Below are 24,249 nucleotides of genomic sequence, written 5' to 3'. Positions count from 1 at the left end.
GCGATTGGAAGGGCGCAGGAGGCGAGAGTGTCGAGGAGGAGGCGTATCGGCGAAAAGAATCGCGAAATCTCGGGCGCGTGGCCGGGCCTGGGCGGCGCGGGCCACCCTCGACGCCCGATAAAATCGCGGCGAGGCGCGAAAGGGGGTAATTTTTGCGGGCCACCGCGACTAATCGCGAGGGATCGGCGATCGGCGGCCGGCGGCGGCGGCGGCGGGGCACGTGGCACGCACTTCTCTCCTCTCTTTTGTTTTTGCAGACCTCCAGGCGACTCGGCACTAGGTTACTGGGTTCTCTCCTCTCGAGCTCCCCGCCTCCCTCCCCCTTCGTCCTGCCGGCTCCCTCCCCACCACCACCTTCAACCCGGCTCCTCTTTCCCTCGACCCTGGCACGGCGTGGACGCCGGCGGACCGAGGTGCATACCCCGGATATGCGACGATGCACCTTCGCTCACGTAACGTATTTTTCTTATTATCCCGGGGGAACCTGATCCCCCTTTCAATTATCAGATCCAGTAATTTGTTTGCAGGTTTATTCGGGAGAATCGGTGTATTTTTTAAAGCTGCGCAAACTGCGAGATTTTATTTGTTACGTATAAATTAATACGGGGAAGTATGGAGAATAACAACGATTTGTTCGTTTTAAAAAGAGGCGTAAATTATTTAATATCGTAACAGAGTAAATTTAGAAAAGGTTTATTTCGAGATTTTTACCAATCAACTTTACAACAACTATCTAATATGCATAATTCATCTGAGGAATTTTATTTATCGGTAGATATAATTTAAAGAAGAAAAAAAGAAAAAGCGAGAGAGTGACATTCTAACTAAGCAAAGTCGAGGCCCCGTCCTTGACTTCCGGCAAGAAACAGCGTTTTACGTTTTTTTTTCCGATCTATCAGGAACTAGTCGTTTCCAGCGAATTTTCTTGCCTTTACGTGCTCACTCGCGGGAAGAAAAATCGAGCAACCTTCGCTCCCTCGCCGTGTTCTCCGCCTCGGATTCTAATAACCCGTTTCTAATTTTTCCCCCAACTTGTCCTTGCTTTTCTCTTTGCGCCTCGTACGCGAGCGAGCAGTCGGAGAAAAGGCAGAAAAAGGCCAAGGAAGCGTTATTTTTAACGGTCTCAGGTAGGATCGAATTTTTCGCGATCCCGTTATGGGACAACGGGGGAAAAAAAGAAGAAGAAGAAGAAAGGAAAAGAGAGAGAATCCGTGACCTCGAGAGGCGCAGCGAGGTGCACCGAGGTGAACACCTCGAGAAATTTGCAAAATTATTACGGTTAGCGACCTTGCATTTCTATTTCGAAATCCACGGGATTCTTCTCCTCGTCCCTTCTTCGTTTTTAGTCCAGTCACGTACTATCACTTGTTTCTGTTCTTCCTCTCCTCGTTTTTCTCGCCGATGTTGAATATTCCGGTGAACTTTCGTCGGTTAGCAATGGAACCAGTTCTCCTCGTTCGACCGTGGAATGGAGGGATCAAAAATCGAGGGAAGAGTCGTTCGTGAAGAATGATTTCCTTCAAAATTTTATCGAACAACGGCAATTGCTCGAGGTGAACGAAAAATATTTATGTAATCTAAAAAAGTGATCGAGAATGACGAATCTATTCCGAAGGAAACTATTTCAATGATCATTTCAGAGATATCCTTATAATTGCTCGAAAAGTACAAGGGAAAGTACAAGGAAAATACAAGGATTTTTGGCCTAGAAAAATAAAGAATGCTCGAAAATTACCTGCGACAGCCATGATAAATCTTTTTTTACACAATGCTCAAAATTTTTCTTAGAACCTAATTATTTTACGGCAATTTCGCCATTTTTACAATTCTTCGATTGTCATTCTGAGTCAAACATTTCTAAAGAAATGAATTTCATTAAATTCGAAACATTCAAATTTCGACGAATTTATCAATCTTGCCATAAATCTTGCCGTAATCTTGCACAGTGTTCAAGGACTACAACGATTTCTATCCACACTCCACGGGGAGTAGTTGCCTCGGCTAGATTATTGACACGTTGTCCTTTGGAGCGCTGGAAGCTTCGCTCTGTAAAAAGTATAAGGATATTTTTAATTCCTTGAATAATTAAGTCTTATCTATTCAAAGATCAGCTACACAATGCGCAATAGAATTTTAATAATTCGATAATTGAACAATTTTTTAATAAGATAATTAACATCGATTTTACCTCAAAAACGGAAACGCCGCTTAATTAATATTTTCCAATTCTATATATTACCATCTTTCCCATCACATTCTTTCATTCCACGTCCAAAAAAGCATCGCGTCCAAATTAATTCCCTTCCCAAAAAACGAGGTCCACTCCCATCGGAATCTAAAAAAAGAAAAAAAAAAAAGAAAAAGAAAAAAGAGAGAGAAAAAAGAGGCAGAACGTTTCCCAAACGGGGTGCTCGTGAGAAAAAAAGGGCAGACGCAGCCCCTCGAAACGCGGAAGCAGCGCGTGGATTACACGGATCACAGTTAGACGAGGGTTTCAAGGAAGCGGACGAAGAAGCGTCAACAAAGGGGGACGAAAAAATGGAGAAGAAGAGGAGGAAACGCTGCAACCACCCACCACAAGGGGCAGCTTGATGGCGAGCTGACCTAACGGTACCTCGGTAACCGCCCTATCATCGAGGGGGTAGGGGATCAAAGAAAGAAAAAATCGAGACGAGAGAGAGAGAGAGAGAAAGGAGTCCAGGTTAGCCTCAACCCTTCCGCATACCGTTTAGAAAGCGGGGAGATTCTTCTTACCTAGCCAACCCCTTCCTCAATTTCTCTCGAACGTCTTTCTTCCGCCAGATTTCGTGCCTTTCTTCCCTTCTTTTTTTCTTTTTCTTTCTTTCTCTTGCATCGGGTATCTTTTCCAGATCCACCACTCGATTCCAGCTTCTTGGCCAGGTGCCTGGAAATTCGCCAGCTGTGGTTGTACCCCTGTTTCCTGCGGCATACGTGGAACAGACAGCAGGATGGTTTGTAAACGATCGTGTTAAAGGGGCAGCGGTTTGTGATTGATCTCGATAAGGAATTACCTAAGAGGAGGAAATTAATCGAGGCAGCATGAACGTGAGAACGTGGTCGATTCGATCGACGATCTTCGTGTTATTTCTTTTTCTTTCTCGTGGATCGAACGCGTGTCGTCGATCTCGTTTCTCGATATAAATTCTATAAAGGTAACGTTTCTTTCCATCTTTGGGAAATCGAATTAACGCGTACAAATTACGCGTGTGGATCGAAGAGAAATCTTAAGAAAAAAAGGAAAGTTGAAACATCGTGGTTTATCGAAGAAATATTCCACGTTGCCTAATGCAGGAGAGGAAAGAAGCAAACTAATAAAACAAGAATGATTCGTTCTCCCGAGATCGTCGAAGGTCTCGTTGCGCGTCACCGTGAACATTGCATAAAGCAAAAACCGTAGCCGTTGAAGAAATCGACGACCTAGAAGGCGAGCAAAAAAAAGAAGAAAACGACCTTATAGAAAATGGCTTCTACGATAATTACCTTACCTTGCCGAAACAATATTCGTTTCCTGTTATATCGAATTAGTATTTCTAAACTCTCCCCCCACCTTACATTTTTAATCTCTTCGTTCAATTCTCAAAAATTGAATAAGACATAACTAGATGCATCAACTAGGTTTCACCGCTTATTATATAAAACGTCTTTAAATCAGATGGGATTAAGTATCCCCCTCCCTCCCTCGTGAAGGAAATTTGTCTCAATCGAAAACATCCGAGTTATATGGATTCGTCGATCTATTTACACCTGTTTCCCCTCCGTGCCCGAGTTATCTGTCCGATCGATCGACCGGCCGGGTTGCCGCGACACAGGTGCACTTACCTCTGTCCACCTCGTTCCTTACGTCCTCGGGCGAAAGGAAAGAAAGAAAGAAAGAATAAATAAATATAAATAAAAAGAAAAACTCCGCTTTTATCCTCTCCTTTTTATCTCTCACTGTCCCTCCACGTGTTTTCTCCCGCTCGTATGGAGCCGTGTCACGCGAGAGAGTGTACGAGAGCTGCCTCCGAGCCTCTCCGCCCGTCTTTTCACGTCCGCGGCGTCCGCCTCGCCCGGTATCACTTTCGGTTTTAAGGAAGCCTCCCGCGGCGTCCGCGCAGGAATGCATGAAATCCGTGACGGCACCACGAAGGAATCTCCCTTTCGAATCGACGTGGACGCCTTTCACGGTGATAAGATGCCTGCCCCCGAAAGAGAGGAGGGAAAAAAGGAAAAGAGAAAAATGCTCCGACTCACATCGAACCGAAATGATCCCCTTTCGTCCCTTCTTATCTCGGCTTCTTCTCTTGGCCACGATCGAATGGCCAGTTTGTTTTTTACGATGGCCACGAACCGCGATAAGGGGAAGGAGTCTCTTCATTCGCCTCAGAATTCTGAAAATCTGAAAATGATTCAATTTTACAATTTTTTCCTTTTTACTCTCTCTCTCGTTCGAGAGTGGAGAATCGGAAAGATGTTCGAAGCGTGGTTTCCACCCTCGACGAGGCGGAGAGCTCGCGGTAGAAGGCGGCGAGAGAGCGAAGCACGTTCTCGGCCCGGCTCGGTGACCCTTGAAAATATGCGGATAAGCGATAGGAATTCTTCGGTATTCGAGGCGGCTCAACATTTCGTGACGCATCGATGCTCGGGGGGAGGGGGCAGCCTCGTTGTACGTAAGTTAAGCCGGCTGTGGAACTGTGGGCTTTAACACAGGCGCCTTAATTACACGCTGTCCTGTTCCACCGCTAATCGCCGCCACTTACCTGCTCTGTCGAAACGAGCCCCGAGGACGGGGTTGCCGCCTTCGTTGTGCAGCCTTCGCCGCTAGAGGAGACGTTAGAAGAAATGCCTCGAAGAGATGACGCCCAAGACGATAATTATTCGAGTTTACAAGCGTGCATGATTGATATCTTAATTCGCGATTAACCATTGCCCAGGGAAATATTTCAATTAGAGTGCGTAACTGATGAGCCAATATTTGCGAAATATCTCGCGCTCTTCACTTCGTTTCCCACGAACGGATGAGCGGAGGGGAAAAAAACGGACGAAGAAACGAAAGCGAATGATTCTCTCCCACATTTTTTCGTATGAAATGTATAAACTTTTATCAAAGTATATATATATATATATCTTCTTGTACAAATTTAAAATTTCCACTGGTACAGTCGATATAGTGTGATATATTAAAGATTAAAATTGTCTTAACAGTGTTGTTGTTTCAAAATTTTTCAGGTGTACGTATAGATGATGGACCGTGGCTGGTGGCCCGTGAAGTCCAGTAGCTATTCACCGACACCACTCCATTTACCAAACACACTGCCCATTGATCCATCGGAGCGGTGATTGCAAATCATCCGTGTCGGCTCGTCTAGACGAGCGATTCAACCCATCTCAATCGCGAAACCGCCGATGAATGGGCCAAGTATACACGAAACTGAATGAACCTACTTTTCACCACACGCTCGATACGATCGTTAAATTATCCAACCGACTCCCCCCTTTCTCGCCGATATACTCATTTCACTCACAATGGCAACGCAGGCGGCTTGTTGATCGCGTTTTTTCTTTTCACGTCACGCTTTATCGGCTTCTCATGGGCTGTCGCGATGATCGAGGACAGTGTGAAAAACCAGCCACCTCTTCATCGCTATATACACGTATATATACACATCGTCGGTTTTTATTCTCGATGAATTCCGGCGCCGACCAGAACGAAGCCGGGCCACGTTAATTAAACGTCAATTGATCGATTCACGAGAGATGCGGGGCCCGTCTATGATTAAAAATCATAAATGATTGGTCGGCTCCCGTTTAACAGGGGGCCTGATATTTTATCGGGGATGCTCGCGCGCAACGATCGATTACGCAAGCGCGCCTCTTGAAAAGTCCCCTGTTGGAATGCAACCGGCGAGGACGGAACGAGAAAATGCAAGCCAGACTCGATCGAAACCGAACGAGATCAACGAGGCTTCTCTTCTTCTTTCTTTCATTCGTTGTATTTACATGTATACGAGGAGATAATCGATATATTTGTAAATTTTTCATCTCTTCGTAGATAGAAATTTAATGGTAAGTCGGATCTTTCTTCTTTCTTGTGAAGAAAAAAAAAGAAAATTAAACGAAGTAAGATTAGTTTTCCCGTCGCATCCCGGGCAAGGTCGGGGACCAAATAAATTAAATTTGCCCGTGTCGTTCCGCAGCAAGGAAGGAGGGTCATCGATGGCCGTCGGACAGGTAAACAATTGGAAGCGAAAGAACAATGTTGCAACCTCTCGTTTCGAAAGGCACGATCCTCGATGAAGATAATGAGCGGCCGATAGGCATGGCCGAGGTGTTTCGTGGAAGGTGGGCGAGTATCGGCCATTTATTCGTAATGCGAAGAAGAGAGTTGGAGTTTACGCAGGTTCACGAGCAATGGTTTACGAGCAACCCTTCGACGAAGAGAATAGAGTCGTTAGCGATTGTCAAACCGCTGATATCTCGCATCATTTCACTTTTACCTGTGTCTCTCCCGAGCGGAATCCACCTTTCTCCTATTATTTCTTTCCTCCCCCTCCTCTGAAATATAGTCCGCCTTCTTTAGTCTTCTTCTTTCTTCATTTTTTTTTTCGTGCTTAGACTTCCATCGGCCACTTTCTTCTTCTTCTTCGAAATTCGGGAGCCGATCGTATCGGGGAACAATCGAAAACACCGCGCCACGTTTTCTTCTCTCACCTTTTCTTGCAAAGAAACGCTACCGACACGAGCAGAAATTCAGAGATAAACTTAAAGAGTTAAATCAACACACACACTCCAAATATAATTCGATATCACCGTATCGTATCATGCTACACGCCGATTTTACCCCCTAAATTTTTCTAAATTCGCAATCCCATAATCCCCTTATAGTTGACGCTCGGTCTCGAGATTCCACTCCGTTCGCCTCCATCGTGGCGATCCGTGTCCCAGTCGTTCGCAAATGTCAACTGATGGCACACGCAAGGGAGGGGTGAGAGGAAACGCAGCCTTAGGGAAGGAAGAGTGGAAAAGAAGAGGAAAACGAAGAAGAAAAGTAACGGGAAAGAAACGAAGCTCGAAGACGATTTTGCAAGGGAGCGAGGCCGCGGGGAAATTGGACGAGTCAAATGTCACGCATATACACACACACACGCACATATGTACATGTGTATATATGCACGGTTCGATTAAATGTCGGCGGGGCACGAGCGCGCCGCGGCGGCGGCCGCTTGTCCTTGTTGAAATTAAATTGGAGGGAAGCCCAGCCGTGGAAAAGATCGCTCGACGAAACGAAATTACGCAATTTACCGCAAGCCGCATATAAGACGCATGCGTGCGTGCGTGTGTGTCCCGCTGTATCGTATCGATGCAACGAAGATCGATTTCTCGTTACGCAATCGGTAAGAGAGGGAGGGAGAGAGAGAGAGAGGGATGAGAAGGGAGGGAAAGAAAGTGGCGACCAACTATTTGCCAGTCAACGTTCACAAACTTTCTTGCGTCGAAATGCGAGAACGCGTTTCCTCCTCTTCCACGGAGGATTGCTTGGATTTTTGGATCTTCGACGAACAACTGTTTAGTTTTTTCGCGATTTTATTGCAATTTATACGATGGGATAAAAATTTATGAAGAGAGGAAGAAAAGAAAATGATCCCTTGACTGAATATCTGGATTATAATAAGTATAAACACTTCCTGTATGAAATTTAATATTGACTTTTCGTATCCCAAATATATTTCCCAGCTCCTGGTCATTTATTTATATACGATCATTTTAATGGAATTCATTTTACGATGCCTTGTCTATACACGATTTCTTCTTCATGAATTTCTACTTCTGATATAACGAATCCACGTAGCAAGATATATTCTATATAATAGTTAATTAAAATTGCTTGGTTACTTCTGTCAATTATAATTAAAAAAAAAAGGGAGAAAAATATATATATATATACGCTTTTCTCCAATCTAATCATCTTCATCGTTCGTACAATGAACATTATTACGAAATACATTCTTTTATTCGATTGTGTAAATAGCAGTTTCAGCGACAGATGCGTAAGAAGGCGGAAGGAATTGCGCAAACGAAGAGGCTGTGCACGTTTTCCTTCTCTTTTCTTTTTCTCTCTCTCTCTTTTCAATCGTCTCGTCGAGACGAAATCCTTGTGTTACAGATTTCCTTCCGGTTGTGTAACAGCCTGTCTGCCCTGCACCCCGTCCTCTCTGGCTGCCACCCTCTCGTTGCATTTTACAAAGGATCCGCAGTTTTCGACGAGTTCGTTTTTTAATAGTTCCAGATCGAGGAGGAGGAGGAGGAGGAGGAGAAAAAAAAGGAGCAGGGAAAAAAAAAGGAAGGAACCGGTGCAACGGTTGGTCGGATGGTTGGTCGAGAAACGCCGACAGTTTTTCGATCCCTCGAGTGTCCATGCACACGAGGGAATACAAATGCAGGAAGTTACGCATCCTGTGCGATCGATCTATCGGTCGCAGGATCGTGCCTTTATTCGATCGATCCTGGACACTCGAGACGAAGAACTTTGATCTTGGATTTGCTTCGATTCTTTTTTTATTTTTCTCTGCTCTCTTTGGTGGGGTTTCAAGAGTATATATTGCTTTCTGATAAAAAATTAAATTAGATTTGTAAAGATAGGAATAAATTTCTTGAATAATTTTTAAATAATTGATTTAGTAATATCATTGGAAGTTATTAGAAGTCGTCATATTTTACATTTGTAGAAAAGAATATGCGTGTGGACACACTTTCTCGTTATTTTTATCACGAAACGTTTTTGTATTGGATCAGAATTAATAACTCATTCGGCTATCGTTGCCTGGCTAATGACTTTTTCCACGAGGCAATTATTATTAGTCAAAGATAACGCTAATGACACTCTGTTAACAAGCTGTACGACGAGGACGACGAATTTATGAGTGTAGTACAGGGAGAGGGGGGAGATGACGATGGTTTCGGTAGACCGTGAGAATGGATGGTTTGAAAAAAACCACAAGCCATTCAGGATGACGATGATTTGGGCACAAACGAGACCGAACCCGTTGAAGGAAGAAGGTTTCTGGAAAAAGGGTTGCGCCTTGCTTCCGCCTCGAACCGGTCTTTCTCTCGAAACTGATTAAAACTTGTCAAAAAATGAGATAATCCACGTCGTGTAAACGAATTATTCTTCGTCTCTTCGATTAATCTGCATTTTCAAAGTTTCTTCAAGAACGTCATTTCAGATATTTCAATTTTCTAATATTTTTTGAATACAATATTATTTAGCTTTTTTCCAGTAGAAATTATTCGTTGAAAATTTGATTTCGTTTCAATAATGAATAATATTTTGCAACTGATATTATATCGATCGCGCTTATCCTTTCGTCGAAGTCACCAAACATTTATATTCCCTCATATATTATTAAAAGATAAAAACTCGTATAATTAAATATTCTTCGGAAACATGTTTTCGTGACACGTTTGCGAACAAATAGAAACGAATCGATGGATGTATGCGATGATCAACAGTATCGAAAATAGAAAATTCTCCAAAATTTTCCAAAATTCAATTTCCATTGCATCGTTCTTTGATCGCAATCGAGAAAAATATGAGGATACGAGTCTTATAAATTTATTCTCCTTTCCAATTTTTCAATTCAAGTCACAGCAACATCCACGAAATCGACAATTTTCTGCCAATTTTCCCCATTAATTATCCATCCTTCGAGCCATCCTTTCCCTTCGAATCCCTTTTCCTGCATGTTTGCACCAGGCGAGGAAATCCTGCGGTCAAAGAAGAGGCGAAGAGAATTAAGAAGAGGATTATCCATGATTCTCGAGTTAGAACACAACTTACGCCATTGTCAAGAAGGATGCTCCTCGAGAAACCCTTTCGCTTCGACACTCGAGAACACAGAATTTACCTGGACCACCACCTTTCGAATCATAAACTTTTACTGCGTTTTCTGGTCACTGCGGTTTTTTTCTCAAGAAAGGTGAAAGGGTTGTTTTTGTCGAAAAGGACAAGCTTGCGTTTCGTTAAGGACGAAAGGGTGCGACAAAAGGGTGGAGAAAAGGGTCAAGTTAATCCTGTAAATTTAGGAGATTAGCAAGGATCTGTTTGCGATTGTACAAATCTTGACGGATATTTTTACATTTTTCTTGTTGTGATTTTTTCGTTGAAGCAAATTTCGTGGATTCAAAAAAAGGAGTTTCGATCTCAATTCTCGTCCATTTGGTCGTCTTGCATTCTTCGTTCTCTTCTTGCGATGTTATTTCCTATAATCTGCTTCATTTATTATTTGAAGTAGGTAGTCATTCCTCGTGTATTTCAAGATTATTTATTGGAATTATTGGCGATGTTAATATAGGAATCGATAAGGAATGAACGTAGTAGAGTTCAATGTCAATGTTCTATATTTGATAGGCCGGTAGGTAACACCTGAGATTTCAGAGAAGTGGCGCCATCTTCAGCTGGTGTCCTGCAACTTGAAAAGATTGCCCAAGATAAATTCGAGTTACCGGCAAACATCCCAAACTACTTTGAGATCCATCATGGATTTTTAATGCGAATTCTATTACCGATATATTATTGATAAAAAAAATTTTTCATTAATTATAAATTACAATTTTTGTTATCCAATGGTAAAACATTATTTCGTTTCGCTAATAGGTATTTATATATCTTTCTCATAGATTCTAAAAAATATATATAAATATTTCGTAATTGATGGAAATAAATTCGATAAGAAGAACGTAGATTAAACGAATAACATACACTTAGGTATGTAATTTAATTTTTAAATTAACTATGTTCCAGTTGTTCGAAAACGATCAGGCGTGCAGCAGTGCAAGGAGTACGACATACATCGTGGCGCTTGCACTTTCAACGCGATCGGAATTATTTCGTTTCAATTAGAGGAATCGAATCGGGAGAAAGTGCATTTGAAAGGTAGGCGCGAGTGAAAAATTTCCAACGAAGATTTCATTAATTCGAAAGAAGACAAAGGAGCAGACAAAGGAGGGCGAACGATCGATTGTTATTCGTATGCTTTTATTAACAAATGCGAAGGAGACAAAAATAAATAATCGTGCCGCGCGAGTAATAATAAATAAAGGAAGCAACAACGTTCCGGAGTTTATTACAAAAGGAAGAAAAGAAGTATATTTCCAGCCAGATTCGAGTTCTTCTCGTCGTCCGGACGCTCTATCGTCTCCTGTCCATTCCATTTTGCAAACCGAATTCCTATTGCAACGCTGAACAATCTTAAAAATTCTTCCATTCTCTCGCCGATCTTCCTCGACAATTCAATGATCCCGAAAAAATTTACAGAACTCGTTGATTCTAAATTAAGTTCTCGCATCGACGAGAATACGGAACTTTGGGACAGTGATCAAGAATGATCGACAGTCTTCGAATGATCGATCGATCGACGATCGTCCAATCGTCACTTGAAACGATTATTTGGCGTGCGTATTTTTCTTTGGTCTCTCGATCGTGCGATCGATCTGTCGTTAAAAATGAGAGTTAAAAAGGGGAGAACGAGTCGACTATCCGTACAATCGCCTAATAGTTCGTCGAGCTGGCGGAATTGACCGACGACGAGGAGGACGAGGAGGACGAGGAGCCGCTGTAAGTGTTGGATCCGCTGCTCGGAGAGTAGTAAGAGTAAGCTAGATTCTGCGCTTCCACACCGTTGGTCGGCGTCCATACGCGGGAGTAAGGGCCATTTCCGTCCCACGTGTTCGCCGGATCGTAGCTCGACGTGGTCGAGGGCATAGGTGGAGCTCCGTACGCCGGCGTAGCCGGTTCCATCGACATTCCTGCGAGAGAGAGACAGAGTTAATTTGTTCCGAGCCGAGTGAACATACTTGGATACTGCAAATTAGAATCAGAGAAACGTACCCATTGGCATCATCATTCCACCCTTCTTGAACAATTGAACAGCGATGAATCCAACGACGAGGAGGACGGCGAGTTTCGAGAGTATCAGAGCCTTCAACGCCTTCAATCCAACGACGGCGACGAGGATCGGCATAAGGGCCTTCAGTTTCAATTTCAAGAGGAGCAGGAAGGGCAACAGCAGCTTCTTCTTCAACATTCCTCTTGCCTGCCCGGTGGCCACCTCGTTCCCATTGAACTCGATATCCAGATCCGCCAAACTCCTGCTCGGCCTGTACTTGAGGCTAGCGTCCACGAAGGGTAGATCCAACCCGTAGTCGAAACTCTTCAGGTACTTGAACGTCCTGGCGACTATGGCCTCGTCAATTGTGTCCAAGGATCTCGCCTCGGTGCTCGTCCCAAGCTTCCCGTCCAAGTATCCGAGCACCTCTTGCTTGAGGCACGACAGCCAAGAGTCGGCGGCGATGCACTCGTTCAACGATTTCGAGAGGAAATCCTGCCCGGCCAAACATCCTCCCACCGAGAGAGACGCGATCGTCACGATTGCCACCAATTGCCTCATCCTCTTCTCGAATGATCGAAAATACCAAACAGATATATAAATGTATAATTTCCCTCCTATCTCTCGCGTGTGGGGAAGAAGGAAAGAGAGAGAGAGAGAGAGAAGAAAAAGATGCACCCGTTGTTATCCCGCGCGTGCGTGTGGAGACGAGCGATCGCCGATCGAACTGCGACTGACGGAGGAGTGGCCCGCCCCTTTTATTTAATTTGCCCCCCGCGAATCTATGTTATTCGGTCGCGCATGCCGGGAATCGAAGATCGAAGGAAAATTATTCAAATTTCACTGGCACATAGAGCGGCACCTCTCCTCTTACGCCTCTCCCCCCGCGGTACGTGCGTGCACGCGCGCGTCCCGACGCGTCCACGATCGCGCGTACGATCGGGCGTCGCGTAGAGAGTACACGATGGCATGCGGCGGCGACGCCTCGGAAACGGAACTTGCCGCGCGCCCCCTCAAGTTTCTAAGCCGTTTCCACGTACACGGGGGAGGGGGGATTCCACGCTTTCGGCCGCTTTGGTACAAACCGTTCCCGTTTGCGACCACGGCTGCGATCCGTGGCGAACGGGAACGAGAGTTTCCTCGCCACGATTTTTGGTAGGTGGACCGTATACGGTAGATGGACGGTGGATGTCGACTGGGTTTTAATTCGCTCGAGCGGTTACGTAGCTTTTTTCTTCTTCTACGGACGATTAGGAGGCGATCGTAGGGGGATCGTATGGAACTATTGTCTGGGACAAATTTGGAACTGAATTATTTACAAGTCTCTTCTAGATTGTGAGCGTTACGTAATTTATACTTGTTGCTTTGGGAGATTCAATGTAGATAAAGAAATAGAAGCTTTTTTTTTTTAAGTGTATTTATTTCCATAAATTCGATATGCGCGATATCCGTGTCGATAATTTCTTTTTTGTATTTTGCAGTTGTTGCAAAAGTGATTCAAGATTTATTTGAGTTATCCTGTGAATATATAGAATATTTTACGTTACGTGTACGTTCAACGAAAACAAGCGTAAAATCATGAAAACATTCCCGAAATAAGACACGCGGTGCGTGCTTAAAATGCGGGAAGAGTACGAAAAGAAAAAGGAAAGCAGAGTGTGCGGGAATGCCTTCGCGAAGACGAAACTGGATTTCCATTTTACGGAAGGACAAAGCGCTTATGGCCTCCAGTGGCGCGAAGTGTCTGATCATTATCGGGCATAATCTCCTTGCAGAACCGGACTACGGTTCAGTTTCAAACTTGAATCCACTTGTGGACGATTTTATATGGACATTTCCCCCCCTTACGGTTCGCCTGTAAAAACAAACCACTCCTATTAGATCCGGAACATTTGATATCGTGCATTTTCCATCAAATCTGTTATGCCATAAAATAAGTTTACGTCTCTGATTGAGATCCTTTGATAACGCGAATAATGGAAAGTTTTTATCAGTGAATAAGTCATTTTTGATGTCATTTTTTTGTTATTGTAATTGGGTTACAAGTATAATTATTAGGATGGTAATAACATGGGTTTTGTATTATATCAGATCGCAGAAATGAAGACGTAATTGTAACGTAACGCGAAACTTAGCGTTTATCCTGACATCATCCTTTAGGATCGATCTTCCTTATTTAGATTATCCCTGTGAGTTTTCTGTCGTAACTTCACAACTCTCATTACACACGCATGATTTATATATCGATCATCAATTTTCCCGGACAAATGTCCGTCCAATTAAGCTTCCAAAGTGCGATTTCTCCTGACTTCAACCCCTTAAAAATTCTTCTCAAATGAAAGAAATAACTCGAAAGGAACTTGACGGATCTGAAATGCAATGTATCATCGGGTATAAAGCTTGTCCCATCCGACGAAAGAAAGAAGACGATAGAATTTGCCGATTTGAATATGCAATAATAATTTATTAAATAAAGTGTACAGAGGAGAGAAGGAAGGCAGGTATTTTACAAAAGTCGCGGCGATGAACGAGATACGGGAGCGCGTTTACGACTGCGCGTGCGCCGAATAAGCGAGATCCTGCGCGAAATCCGGCTGCTCGTCGAAGGATCTGTACTGGGCTTGGTACTCCCACGGGCCGTGCGCGGTCAACGCTGCGCCGTGGCTGTCGGCAGCGATTTTCTTGCACAGCTGGAAGATCGCCATGCCGACGGAGACGATAAAGCTGAAGAAGGAGAGCTGAAGAGCGTTCCAAGCTTTCAGGCCGAGGACACCGATCGCGAGCGGGATCAGCGTCATCGCTTTGAGCAGGACGAACACGAGAATCGGGATGACCACCTTCTTCAGCTTGGACTTGCGGGCCTCCTCGACGGCGCGACCCTGCCCGAACTTCACGTCGAAAGTGAGCTGATCGTCCTCGATGTTCCTCGCGCTCACCTTCACCGACGAGTCCATCGGCAGTTTGAAGGTCACGTCGTGAGAGGTCAAGTACGTCTGCACGTTGTCCAAGAACGAGCCCTCGCTGCGGCCGGACACCTCTTCCACGGGGTACGAGTTCCGGGTCACCTCCACCGTTTCGGATACCTACGGTTAAGATTACGGGTGAAAGGGGGGGATTTTGAAAATAAGGAGCAAGTAGAAACCGAGCACTGGCGAGCGAACGAAGGTAGCGTAATCATCGAGGCATTAATCGATCCAGAGCCGACACTTGCCTTGAAGCTGTCCTTGCGGAAGATCTGGTCGAGGAGGTTGAGGACCTTGAACTTCATGCAAGAGACCTCGTCGTTCTTCTGCGCGCACTCGATCTTCGTCTGATCGACCATCTGATCCATGCTGCTGCCCTTCCACAGGTCGTTCTTCGCCGGCTGGGCCGCGGCAAGGGCCACGAGGGAGCACAACACAACCAACAGCTTCATGGTCTTCCTAGGTGGACGCTTCCGTTTCGAGTTCTAGCCTACCGGGAGGTGGAGTACGGTTTGGACGATTGCACGGCGACTGTTGCCAATGGGTTGGGCACCGGACTATTTATACGGAGCCCCCGGTCGTCGTGTCGACGGACGTTCAGTCGAGTAGCGGAGCACCACCCGGCGCGCACCACGTCCCCACTTCCATCCGGCCACGAATTTTCTTTTCGTTCAGTATGGTGTTCGATTATCGAGGCCTCGCGCCTCGATCGTGACGCGAATGCCAAGGGAATGCGCGTGAAGAGGGATCCGAAGGAAGCCGAAAGAAAGCCTCGTGAACGGTGCCGGGAGGGTCGCGTGAGAGATTATTCTTCCGTCGTCGCTAAGTTGATTTCTATCGCATGAACGATTTCGTCGTACGCATTTACTTTCTACTATTAGCACCGAGCTTCGTCGATACTTTTAATCGTATCGGCTTCGCCTTTTTTGGGGGTTTATTTCCATAAAGATTTAATCTCCAACACGATCGCTTTCGACGTTAGGAGATTGAAGTTGGAAGAGATAGGTTGCAATTTGAGGATTACGTTTATTATTCTTCCGCTATAGTTGCTTGTGGGATAATGTCTCGTTTAATATTATTTTCCAAGATTACGTAGTAGTAACTTGGACGATAAGTTGGACGTTTCGTTTCGCCAAAACTAAATTGTGGCGAATCGTAAGGATCGAACTGAAAAGTCGATCGATTGATCAATCCGATAATTAATTTGCACGTTTGATATTTCGTCGAAACGTTTCTTTCTGAATATTTACACGCCACTTGTATTAATCTATATCTAGGATCGAAATTGCTCCAATTCCAAAGTGATCGAAAATATAGTCTATCATTTCATTAACCTCGATCGTGGGTCGATGATAAAAAAATCCGCTCACGCAATAAACGGAACGAAACTTTCGAATATTTGGCCCCCTATAATACGCAGCATCGTTTCAGGTAGCGAAGCGGAAGTGGCGTGCGCACGCCGGCCAAGAGTTAAGAAGACCCTTCATCCTTGGCACCAATGGCACCGTAACATTGGCATTGAACCGATCGTTCATTCACTCCACGAACACGACACTTTCCACACGTTTGCCTCGTTAGCTCGCGCGCTCCCCACCCCTCCCTCTTCCCCCCATTTCAAACGGCAGAAAATTTTCACCCCTTTCGCGTTATTTTTACGAAGAAAAATAAACCAAACTAATCTCCTAATTTCGTTCGAGAATCATTATCAGAATTCTATCTGTATAAATAAGAATTCTCGGTTAAAGTTCATAGCTAAAGCCGGATATAAATGAATATTTGAGAAGTAAACGATGTTTTGATCGTTTGAGCGATTCCAAGTATAAATGTACAAAACGATAGAGCTGAATCGAACCACGTGTTCCAACAGATTCTTCGGCAAAGATTCTTCTCTAACGCATCAGAAATGCACGCTGCGTGCGAGTTTCTCGTGCGAGAATGCGCGCGTGGGGTTGCTACGAGACACATTTGCCCGACTTCCTACTGCTCGTAACAATGAACCGGTAATTGGAATTTTGGGTCGAGTTTGCATAAGCATTCAGGACGTAGTAGCGTCGATCGATGTCACCTTCCAATCTAATTCTCCCTTCGCGAGTTTCCACGACCTGCATTTTCCTTCTGCGTTTCCTCTTTGGCCTCTTAGGTAGTTCCAGGCAATTTCTGCCCCGCGACGTTCTGTGCACGCGCATAAAAGAAAACTTGCTCCCTCTTGATAATGAAGGGAGCGATCGAGTTTGTTAAATCGTTCGATGAATGAAGAGATCAAGATCCGATCCGATTTTACGTCTACTTTTACCGTTCCAAAAAAAAAAAGAATCGAAACAAGGATCGACCCAATTATTCTTACGCCACTCGATCCCCAGAGTAGATTTACTCGGAATTATCGTGCTGAATGCACAAGCGACCCTTTCCACTTTCTCCATCTTTCAAATACCCGATCGATCCTGCGACCGATTCTCCTCGCGTAGGCAAATAATAAAAAGGAAAGTGAGCATCGAGCGCATTAATTTCTTTCTTTCTTTCTTCGATAGACGTGTAGGGTGAGAGTGGATTCACTTGTTTTATTTTTCTTTTTCTTTTTCCCTTTTTGTTTCTTCTCTTTGACGAATCGATAGGATCGAAAGATATGGAGAGACAGGCAAAGAGATTTTGATTTTGATGAGACCATGAAAGAAGATTTTTATTTATATATAAATAAAAGTCAGAGTCGTCGCGCGTCAATAAATATTAAATAAAACGATTCTTATAAAAGAAAAATGGGTGGGTGGAAGGGGAGAGAGTTCGAGTTTCTATCAATCTATTTCCTGTACGCCCTGTAGGGTCCGTGGGCCGAGGTCTCCCAGTGAGGTGGATGCTCGACGGGTGGGTGTCCGTAATGCACCACCTCGTAGGCGACCTTGGGTTTCGTCAGCTTGAAGATCATCATTGCACCGCTTAGCACCAACGAGAGGAGGCCCAAGGTGAGAGCTTTCCACGTTTTCAGGGCGATCAGGGCAAGGGCTAGCGGGACCAAAGCTGTGGCCTTGAACTTCAGCCCCAACAGGAACGGTATCATCACCTTCTTCACGAATCCACGACCTGTTCCATTTTCGATCGTAAAATAAATGCGCGTGATGAATCAATTAAATTAAAAACTATCCACAAGAAAATTTGTCCACCTCGTTTGGACAACAATTGAATAAATTCTAATCGAGAATCTGAATTGAAATTTTTCCTCACCTTGACCGTTGCTCGAGGTGTCGGAAAGAGGTACTGTCAAGCTTCTTGGCATACTGTCCACCAAGGATCTTGGCACGATATTGGACCCAACGATGGCTTCCGGCAACTTAGCCTCCAGCTGGTGGCTGGACAGGTACGCGTCGAGTTTCTCCAACATCAAGGATCTCAAGAGCTCCTTCCTTGCGGGGTCCACGGAGTCGTATTGAGCGGGGTAATAATCCTCGCTGTTTTCCTCGGGCATGTCTCTCGACTTCACCAGTGCCAAGTCTTCCGTGATGGCCAGCCTGTCTTGTTTCGCTGCTTGGCTAAGGTAGGCCAGGACTTTGGGCTTCACGCAGGACAACATGGACTCGTTGTCTATGCATCTGCAAAAATGAAATGTTATTTTTATAAATCGTAATCTCGTTACAGATTTTTCGTTCTTTTTAATTAACGAACCTTGTTTCTGTCCCCTCACCTGTAATAAATGTGTCGAAGAGCGTCGGCAGTGGTTTCGGCCCTCTGCGCGCTGGCGAGGGCGGCCATAAGGGCGAGAGACGCGAGGATCGTTGTGAACTTCATGACTGTACCCGACCGATTTGCGAGGCTAAACACCGAATGCCGGCTCGAACGAAGACAACGCGGTTTTATAGCCGATGGAAGCCACGTACGGCCGATGAATTTTGATCAGGGACGTGTGCCCGGCTGAAAGGAAAGAAGAAAGCTTCGTTATCTAGGGTGACGATGTTTTCACGGGCTCCGCGATACGATTCGACACCCACGATTTCCGGTCGTTCGCGTCTGGCCCAAAAAAAAAATCGTGGCCGGAAGATTTTTTTTCGTTCGATTTGGATCATTCGAAGTGAAAAAAAAAAAAAAAAGAAAAGAAAAAGAAAGAAAATGTACAGCCCGATCGATCGTCCATTGGTGGAGAAAAACTAACGAACGACGAAGTGAAATTGCTCGAGGTGTCGGTCGTGAGAAGAGAATGGAATGAAAGTAAAAATTGATTTATGAGGGAGGAATGAACGAAGATAGAGATTGCATAGAAAGTGATTTTATACGGTGATTTGGCTCAAGATTCGTGAATGGGGATGATGGATCGCTCGTTTTCTTCGAACGAGATTCAATCGAGAGTGAATTGGACTTTTTGTGGTTATTCGAGCTTTATACATGATCACGATTATGCAATTTTATCTTTCTTCGTAAAAATGTATTTCGTAAAACGTAAGTATAAATAATTTTTTTGGCAATTTTATTTTAACGATATTATAAAAGGTATGAAACTGTGATAGTTGTCCTTTTTTTAACATTATTTATTACGATAACAATACAACTTCGAGATAGTAACATCGAAGTGTGAATCGTTTTTGTACAATAAATAACTTACAGTCTAAACGTAATCGAGTTATTAATGCATATGTAATAAGTACAGTAATAACTGGGTATGGCACCCGAGAACGTAACAATAAACGATCGTATTTAAAAAATAAATAAGTACTTGCGTTAAGAGTTTATTTTTTTTTAAAAATATACTCATTGCAATAAGTTACTTATATATTAAATATAAATTACACTTTGTTTATTTTACACAACGATACCGTGTGGATTTAAAAATATCTTAGGAGAAGTTATCTTTATTTAATTCAATATCCGGGAAAAATCTACAAATTCGTACAGACAACGATGAAGTTACAAATATCACTAGGAGTTCCTTTTCTGACAAAGTGTCAAAGGTACGAAATTTGACATTTCATCAGAAAATATTATCCAGCTCCGGACGATATCGAAGACTGAATATAAACGTTAAAAGATATTCTTGTAACTTCGAAAAAAAATCTTGTAGATATTTACATTTATAATGTGTCCAAACAGGAAACCCATTCCATTCGACTTATAATATTCATCACATTAAATTCCATTTAATATTGCCACGAGTGCGAATACAAGATATTTCAAAGCCCCAATTTGTATATTTGTATAAAATAATATTATTTATCGAAAATTCTAAACTAATTTTACGAATAAGATAAACCTTTCGAAAAACGATCAAAGCGTTTCTTTAAAATAATATCATGAAAAAAACTATCTTTATCTTTTTGAAAATATTAAAAATATTTTATAAATGTATAAAATCATTCGACAGTAATCATTCGTACTCGAAGAATCGTGTCCCTGACACAAATAAATAACCTAAATAATATCTAGCGGAACAAACCAGTCAATCTCACACGGAGACTTCGATGCCTAGTTTGGCGCGTTACATAGACTATTACAAATCGTTACAAAATTTACATCCGATTTATTCGGTATTTATATGGCATGGATACGTTCTTAAACAATCTCCACCATCTTGCCCAAGTCTGGCCGCTTCGAGATATCTGTGAAATTTCTGGCTGGATGAACTTTCGATCCCAGTCTGCTTCAACTCCTGCGGATCTCTGAAAAAAAATTGTCTTTGTTAACAATCTCTTGACATAGAAATCAAGCGACAATCATATTAAACCCTGACCCTCTTTCTCCTGCCAATATTTGCGTCGAGTCAACATGTGTGATACTTTCGCCATTTAGCGGATACACACACTAACGAATAAATATTACATTCTCTTTTAATATTACATTAATAATTATATACCCGTAGTTAATTGTTAATAAACGAGTTTTTTAAATTTAATTCTTGTTCGTAACTTCGTAATGGAGAATTTCGAATTCGAGAATTTGAAATTCGTAAATCGAATGCCTTGTTCTTCTTCTGACCGGTATTCCTCTTTTATCAAAATTGATCTCTTTTTGTAACATACTAATTTATCATTAATATTTGATAAAAGAGAACATTTAGCCTCGATTTATCATAATTTACTACTGGGATTAATGATTCTTGTACAATGAATGATTCTTGTACAGTGAACATTCCTTGTTTCGTGAACAACGTTTATCGTTGCCGGAGAATGGCCAATAGGAAGAATATAAAAAGAAAAAGAATCAACTCCGAGAGGAATGGATTCAACGTTCCGATTCGAGCGATTCAGAACGATGGCTACCTTTCTCCTCATAATTAACGCTAAATCCGATCGAATTCGAATGCGATGCGAATCGATGAACACGTAATTAATATCAGAAAAAATCGAGACGGGGAAGAAGACAAGAGAATCAATCATCTCAATATTGTTCGTGAAACTATTTGACCAACGACGGACAAAAACCAAATAACCACGTCCCCGTTTCCACGCTTTCCAACGTTGAACCAACTTCTTCTAAACATTAATAATTATCGGTTAATCTTCATTTTTCATCCTCTCCTACCTGGACAGCTCGTTCGAAACGAGGTTGCTGTGCGGCGAATAAACCGCCGGGTTCTTGTACATGCTGCACACGAGTCTTTCTCTACAAGGCTCATCCACGAATCTCAGTTGCTTGAATATGTCCTCCAGCTTGTTAATTATCGGCCCATAAAAGTCATCGTCGTAGTCTGATCGCCGAGTGCCAACTGTTATCTTCGACTCTATCTGATTGCTTTTCGTGGAACCTTGCCTATTAACGTTCTGCATTTGTCCAAATGCGGTGTACGCCTTCACATTTGTCGCGGTTGGTAGCAGAGTGGTCGGCAAGTTAGCAGGATTCAAAGGAACGTTGACCACTGGTGCAGAATTCGTTCGACGGTTATTATCAGCGTACGCCGAATAAGCTAAATTATGAGCAGACACTTGTGGATGCTTCTCTAGATATGGGGACGGTTGAACGTTCGACGCGTACTGAGAGACGCTATACGCTCCAGAGTAAGCGGGCGCTGGAAATGACGCTGGAAGCACACCAGGAGGATGGAGTGGTCCTGTGCTACCTCCTATGGGCTCTGCTTGAACCTCGTACGGCTCTTCGTAAGGCTCTATACCCCATTCCTTCAATTCCTCGATATCTTTTCGATATTGAATGTGAGGATGAGCGTAATCGTAACCGTCGAATTCGTTGTGATGATGGTGGTTGTAATAGGTTGGAACCGGTACCGGAACCGGGACATGGTGATGATGATGAGATATCTAAAATAAAAATGGAATATTAATGTGGCTATTATGGCATCCAGCATTCGCCAGATGACATCGAAATGGATTTAATGATTACCTGATGATGATGATGGTGATACTTCGTGCTATGCGTCGAGTAATAGCTCGAGCATAATTTAAATACATGCGCGAATGCCGGTATGAAGAAGAGCAGCAGCTTGAGGAACAATTTCTTCGCGGTACCCACGCCGAATAAAAATGGTATCACGAACATGAACTTCAATTTGATTAATTTGATGATCAGCAGCAGGGCCAGAAAGCTCGTCAACAGTTTGTTCTGTATGAATTTCCCTAAAAATACGAACAACGTTGATCAAATTGTGGAAAATTTTAAGCAAATTTTTATCGTTGAAAAGTTTATGCATTTGTCGTTGAATTTATATATAAAAATATATAAAAAATTTGCACAAACATCCGCGTAATTTATTATTATTATTGCATTACAAAGGATCGTACTAATTTTTTTGAAAAAGAGTCGTCCTTGGTTCTCCACCCCACTCTGACCAAAGTCCACTCTGACCAGGGCGCCATTTTCGTCAACCTCACGAGGACTCAGTTTAATCGTGGCACCCTCGAAGAAAAAATCGGGTAATTGGATCTCGTAATCTCTAGTCGCGAGAAATTTCACCGTCTTCTTCCTCAACGCATCAGTCACTTCCTCCAGAGGTGATTGCTTTTCATCAAATTGTCGATCCCTTTCGTCCTCACTTTCCTCTTCGTTGCAATCATTCTTGATAGATCCATCCACAAGATTCTCATCCATGGAATCCTGATAATTTTCCTTCAAATTCCTGCGGCAGGTACCATAATCCAATTTGTTCTTAGTCATGGTCAAACCATCGAACACCGTGATGTTGTCTCGTTCCTTGAAAACATGGTCCAGGTAAGCATAGGCGTTCTTCTGTATGCAGGAGAACGTAATTGACCGATCGCAGTCTCTGATTAACCCATCCCACAATTCGTTTCCGGTCTTGTTCATCCATAAACCACCAAAATTAAAGATCCTCGAATATTTCTCCAAATTCTTCATGGCGAAGAGCTGAGAACTTGCACGCGCCACGAAGAAACACACGATCACGATCACGTACTTCAGATGCATTCTCATCGAGGACTAGATTCAACTACTTGCCGAAACAAAAATTAAAAACTTCAACTCGTACAAGTTTTCAAAATAAATTTAAACAATTCGACCGTGTCTCTGATATTTCCAATAATATTTTTTTACATGTTAACAAATCGCATTTATGAAATGAACCGTTTTATTCCTGTTTCCAACGTTGAAGAAATCTAACTCGATGTAATTCATCCTATAGTTGCCATAACAACTCGATCGAAGTGTTGAAGAGGAAGAAGCAGAGATTAATCGATACACTTTTGATTTCTTCGAACAGATATCCACGTGCACCTTTTATCACTTCCGCCGCCCCCACCAGCAGCCTCGACCTCGATATCAATCCAAACGCGTTGCTCCTCTTTTTTCTCTTCAGTGATGTTCGACTACCCTTTTAGAGATTGTTGGATTACACGCAATTCATGTCGCGAACGGCACATCGATTCCATCGACATGCCCGTGTCACCTGGCCGGCATGTCACGTCGTCCTCTCGTTTCGTCCTCTCCGTCCTTTCTCGCGAGACGCGTTCACCACGATCTCCCGCTCAAAACTAACCGCAACCTCCTCGGTTCTCGGCTACAATTCACTTGAGCGTCAAGTGTGTCAAAGGCCCTCCTACTCCGTCCATGCCCGCTCCGTGGAAGGTCATTATCGTCTCCTCTCTGGCTGCAACCGGCCACGCGCCTCGGTACACGCATGCTCGCGTCGAGAGGCGTCGAAGAGGATTTCGGATTTCGTATGCGCCACGGTCTCGAACCTCTTGGCATCGGCCACGGTGAAAGCTGATGGAAAATTCTCTGTCGAATTTTTTTTTCTTTTTTGCTAACTGTTTTTCGTTTTTTAAACACAAGATACGTTATTTATATGGAGATTATGGATTGTGCCGGTTATTATATGAAGGATCTTTTTTGTTTTTTTTTTTTTTTTGGTTTGGTTAGGTGAAATTTCATAGCACTTCAAGTATTAAATACTCGTTTAATTATACATTCCATAACACGGTTATTCATGATATAACTGTACATGAATTTATCCTTTG

The 24,249-nt window shown here is 43.3% G+C and overlaps 5 protein-coding genes across 20 annotated transcripts; all 5 read right to left on the bottom strand.

Moving 5' to 3' along the window:
* Positions 1–550: 550 nt before the first annotated feature.
* On the bottom strand, positions 551–7,238 carry LOC107994594 (uncharacterized). 16 transcript variants are annotated; one of them, XR_009832863.1, is made up of 6 exons: positions 4,761–7,238; positions 4,255–4,699; positions 2,755–2,941; positions 2,240–2,335; positions 1,736–2,046; positions 551–1,577 (listed from the first exon to the last, which is right to left on the bottom strand). XR_009832863.1 is itself a non-coding variant. In XM_062085720.1 (5 exons), the coding sequence occupies exons 2-4, from the start codon at positions 4,634–4,636 to the stop codon at positions 2,251–2,253; spliced, it is 1,068 nt and encodes a 355-aa protein (XP_061941704.1). In that variant the 5' UTR covers positions 4,637–4,699; positions 4,761–7,238; the 3' UTR covers positions 1,732–2,046; positions 2,240–2,250. The 16 variants fall into 16 exon arrangements, 5 of the variants coding, with proteins under 5 accessions (XP_061941704.1, XP_061941706.1, XP_061941707.1 ...); XR_003696821.2 differs by lacking the exon at positions 551–1,577 and having other exon boundaries at positions 1,732–2,046; positions 3,033–4,699; XR_009832858.1 differs by lacking the exon at positions 551–1,577 and having other exon boundaries at positions 1,732–2,046; positions 2,189–2,335; positions 3,841–4,699.
* A 3,780-nt stretch (positions 7,239–11,018) lies between these two features.
* LOC107994578 (uncharacterized) lies at positions 11,019–12,631 on the bottom strand. The gene is made up of 2 exons (XM_017051563.3): positions 11,888–12,631; positions 11,019–11,805 (listed from the first exon to the last, which is right to left on the bottom strand). The coding sequence occupies exons 1-2, from the start codon at positions 12,444–12,446 to the stop codon at positions 11,549–11,551; spliced, it is 816 nt and encodes a 271-aa protein (XP_016907052.1). The 5' UTR covers positions 12,447–12,631; the 3' UTR covers positions 11,019–11,548.
* Positions 12,632–14,328: 1,697 nt separating this feature from the next.
* Positions 14,329–15,403, bottom strand: LOC107994580 (uncharacterized). Its single transcript, XM_017051565.3, has 2 exons — positions 15,097–15,403; positions 14,329–14,968 (listed from the first exon to the last, which is right to left on the bottom strand). Exons 1-2 carry the CDS (start codon positions 15,298–15,300, stop codon positions 14,432–14,434), a joined length of 741 nt encoding a protein of 246 aa, XP_016907054.1. The 5' UTR covers positions 15,301–15,403; the 3' UTR covers positions 14,329–14,431.
* A 2,089-nt stretch (positions 15,404–17,492) lies between these two features.
* Positions 17,493–18,682, bottom strand: LOC107994583 (uncharacterized). The gene is made up of 3 exons (XM_017051569.3): positions 18,522–18,682; positions 18,065–18,429; positions 17,493–17,923 (listed from the first exon to the last, which is right to left on the bottom strand). Exons 1-3 carry the CDS (start codon positions 18,623–18,625, stop codon positions 17,643–17,645), a joined length of 750 nt encoding a protein of 249 aa, XP_016907058.2. The 5' UTR covers positions 18,626–18,682; the 3' UTR covers positions 17,493–17,642.
* An 859-nt stretch (positions 18,683–19,541) lies between these two features.
* On the bottom strand, positions 19,542–23,978 carry LOC107994596 (uncharacterized). The gene is made up of 4 exons (XM_017051588.3): positions 22,558–23,978; positions 22,160–22,392; positions 21,347–22,077; positions 19,542–20,484 (listed from the first exon to the last, which is right to left on the bottom strand). The coding sequence occupies exons 1-4, from the start codon at positions 23,204–23,206 to the stop codon at positions 20,346–20,348; spliced, it is 1,752 nt and encodes a 583-aa protein (XP_016907077.2). The 5' UTR covers positions 23,207–23,978; the 3' UTR covers positions 19,542–20,345.
* Between the last annotated feature and the right edge of the window lie 271 nt (positions 23,979–24,249).

Source organism: Apis cerana, linkage group LG15 (genome assembly GCF_029169275.1).
Source record: "Apis cerana isolate GH-2021 linkage group LG15, AcerK_1.0, whole genome shotgun sequence".
NCBI classification, from domain to species: Eukaryota; Metazoa; Arthropoda; class Insecta; order Hymenoptera; family Apidae; genus Apis; species Apis cerana.
The sequence above is the reverse complement of the archived record's forward strand: the minus strand, read 5'-3'. Positions and strand labels throughout refer to the sequence as shown.

What these genes read in the sequence shown, in the direction of transcription:
- LOC107994594 (XM_062085720.1), bottom strand. Translation starts at nt 4,636, where the DNA reads ATGCGTCACGAAATGTTGAGCCGCCTCGAATACCGAAGAATTCCTATC. An exon ending in AAGGAACGAGGTGGACAGAG is followed by an intron (nt 2,942 to 3,840) that starts GTAAGTGCACCT and finishes CGTATGCCGCAG; the next exon opens with GAAACAGGGGTACAACCACA. An exon ending in TTGAGGAAGGGGTTGGCTAG is followed by an intron (nt 2,336 to 2,754) that starts GTAAGAAGAATC and finishes TTCTTTTTTTAG; the next exon opens with ATTCCGATGGGAGTGGACCT.
- LOC107994580 (XM_017051565.3), bottom strand. Translation starts at nt 15,300, where the DNA reads ATGAAGCTGTTGGTTGTGTTGTGCTCCCTCGTGGCCCTTGCCGCGGCC. An exon ending in TCCGCAAGGACAGCTTCAAG is followed by an intron (nt 14,969 to 15,096) that starts GCAAGTGTCGGC and finishes TCTTAACCGTAG; the next exon opens with GTATCCGAAACGGTGGAGGT.
- LOC107994596 (XM_017051588.3), bottom strand. Translation starts at nt 23,206, where the DNA reads ATGAGAATGCATCTGAAGTACGTGATCGTGATCGTGTGTTTCTTCGTG. An exon ending in ATCACCATCATCATCATCAG is followed by an intron (nt 22,078 to 22,159) that starts GTAATCATTAAA and finishes TTTTTATTTTAG; the next exon opens with ATATCTCATCATCATCACCA. An exon ending in GTTTCGAACGAGCTGTCCAG is followed by an intron (nt 20,485 to 21,346) that starts GTAGGAGAGGAT and finishes ATTTTTTTTCAG; the next exon opens with AGATCCGCAGGAGTTGAAGC.
- LOC107994578 (XM_017051563.3), bottom strand. Translation starts at nt 12,446, where the DNA reads ATGAGGCAATTGGTGGCAATCGTGACGATCGCGTCTCTCTCGGTGGGA. An exon ending in TGGAATGATGATGCCAATGG is followed by an intron (nt 11,806 to 11,887) that starts GTACGTTTCTCT and finishes TCTCTCTCGCAG; the next exon opens with GAATGTCGATGGAACCGGCT.
- LOC107994583 (XM_017051569.3), bottom strand. Translation starts at nt 18,625, where the DNA reads ATGAAGTTCACAACGATCCTCGCGTCTCTCGCCCTTATGGCCGCCCTC. An exon ending in CTTCGACACATTTATTACAG is followed by an intron (nt 18,430 to 18,521) that starts GTGAGGGGACAG and finishes TCATTTTTGCAG; the next exon opens with ATGCATAGACAACGAGTCCA. An exon ending in CACCTCGAGCAACGGTCAAG is followed by an intron (nt 17,924 to 18,064) that starts GTGAGGAAAAAT and finishes AAAATGGAACAG; the next exon opens with GTCGTGGATTCGTGAAGAAG.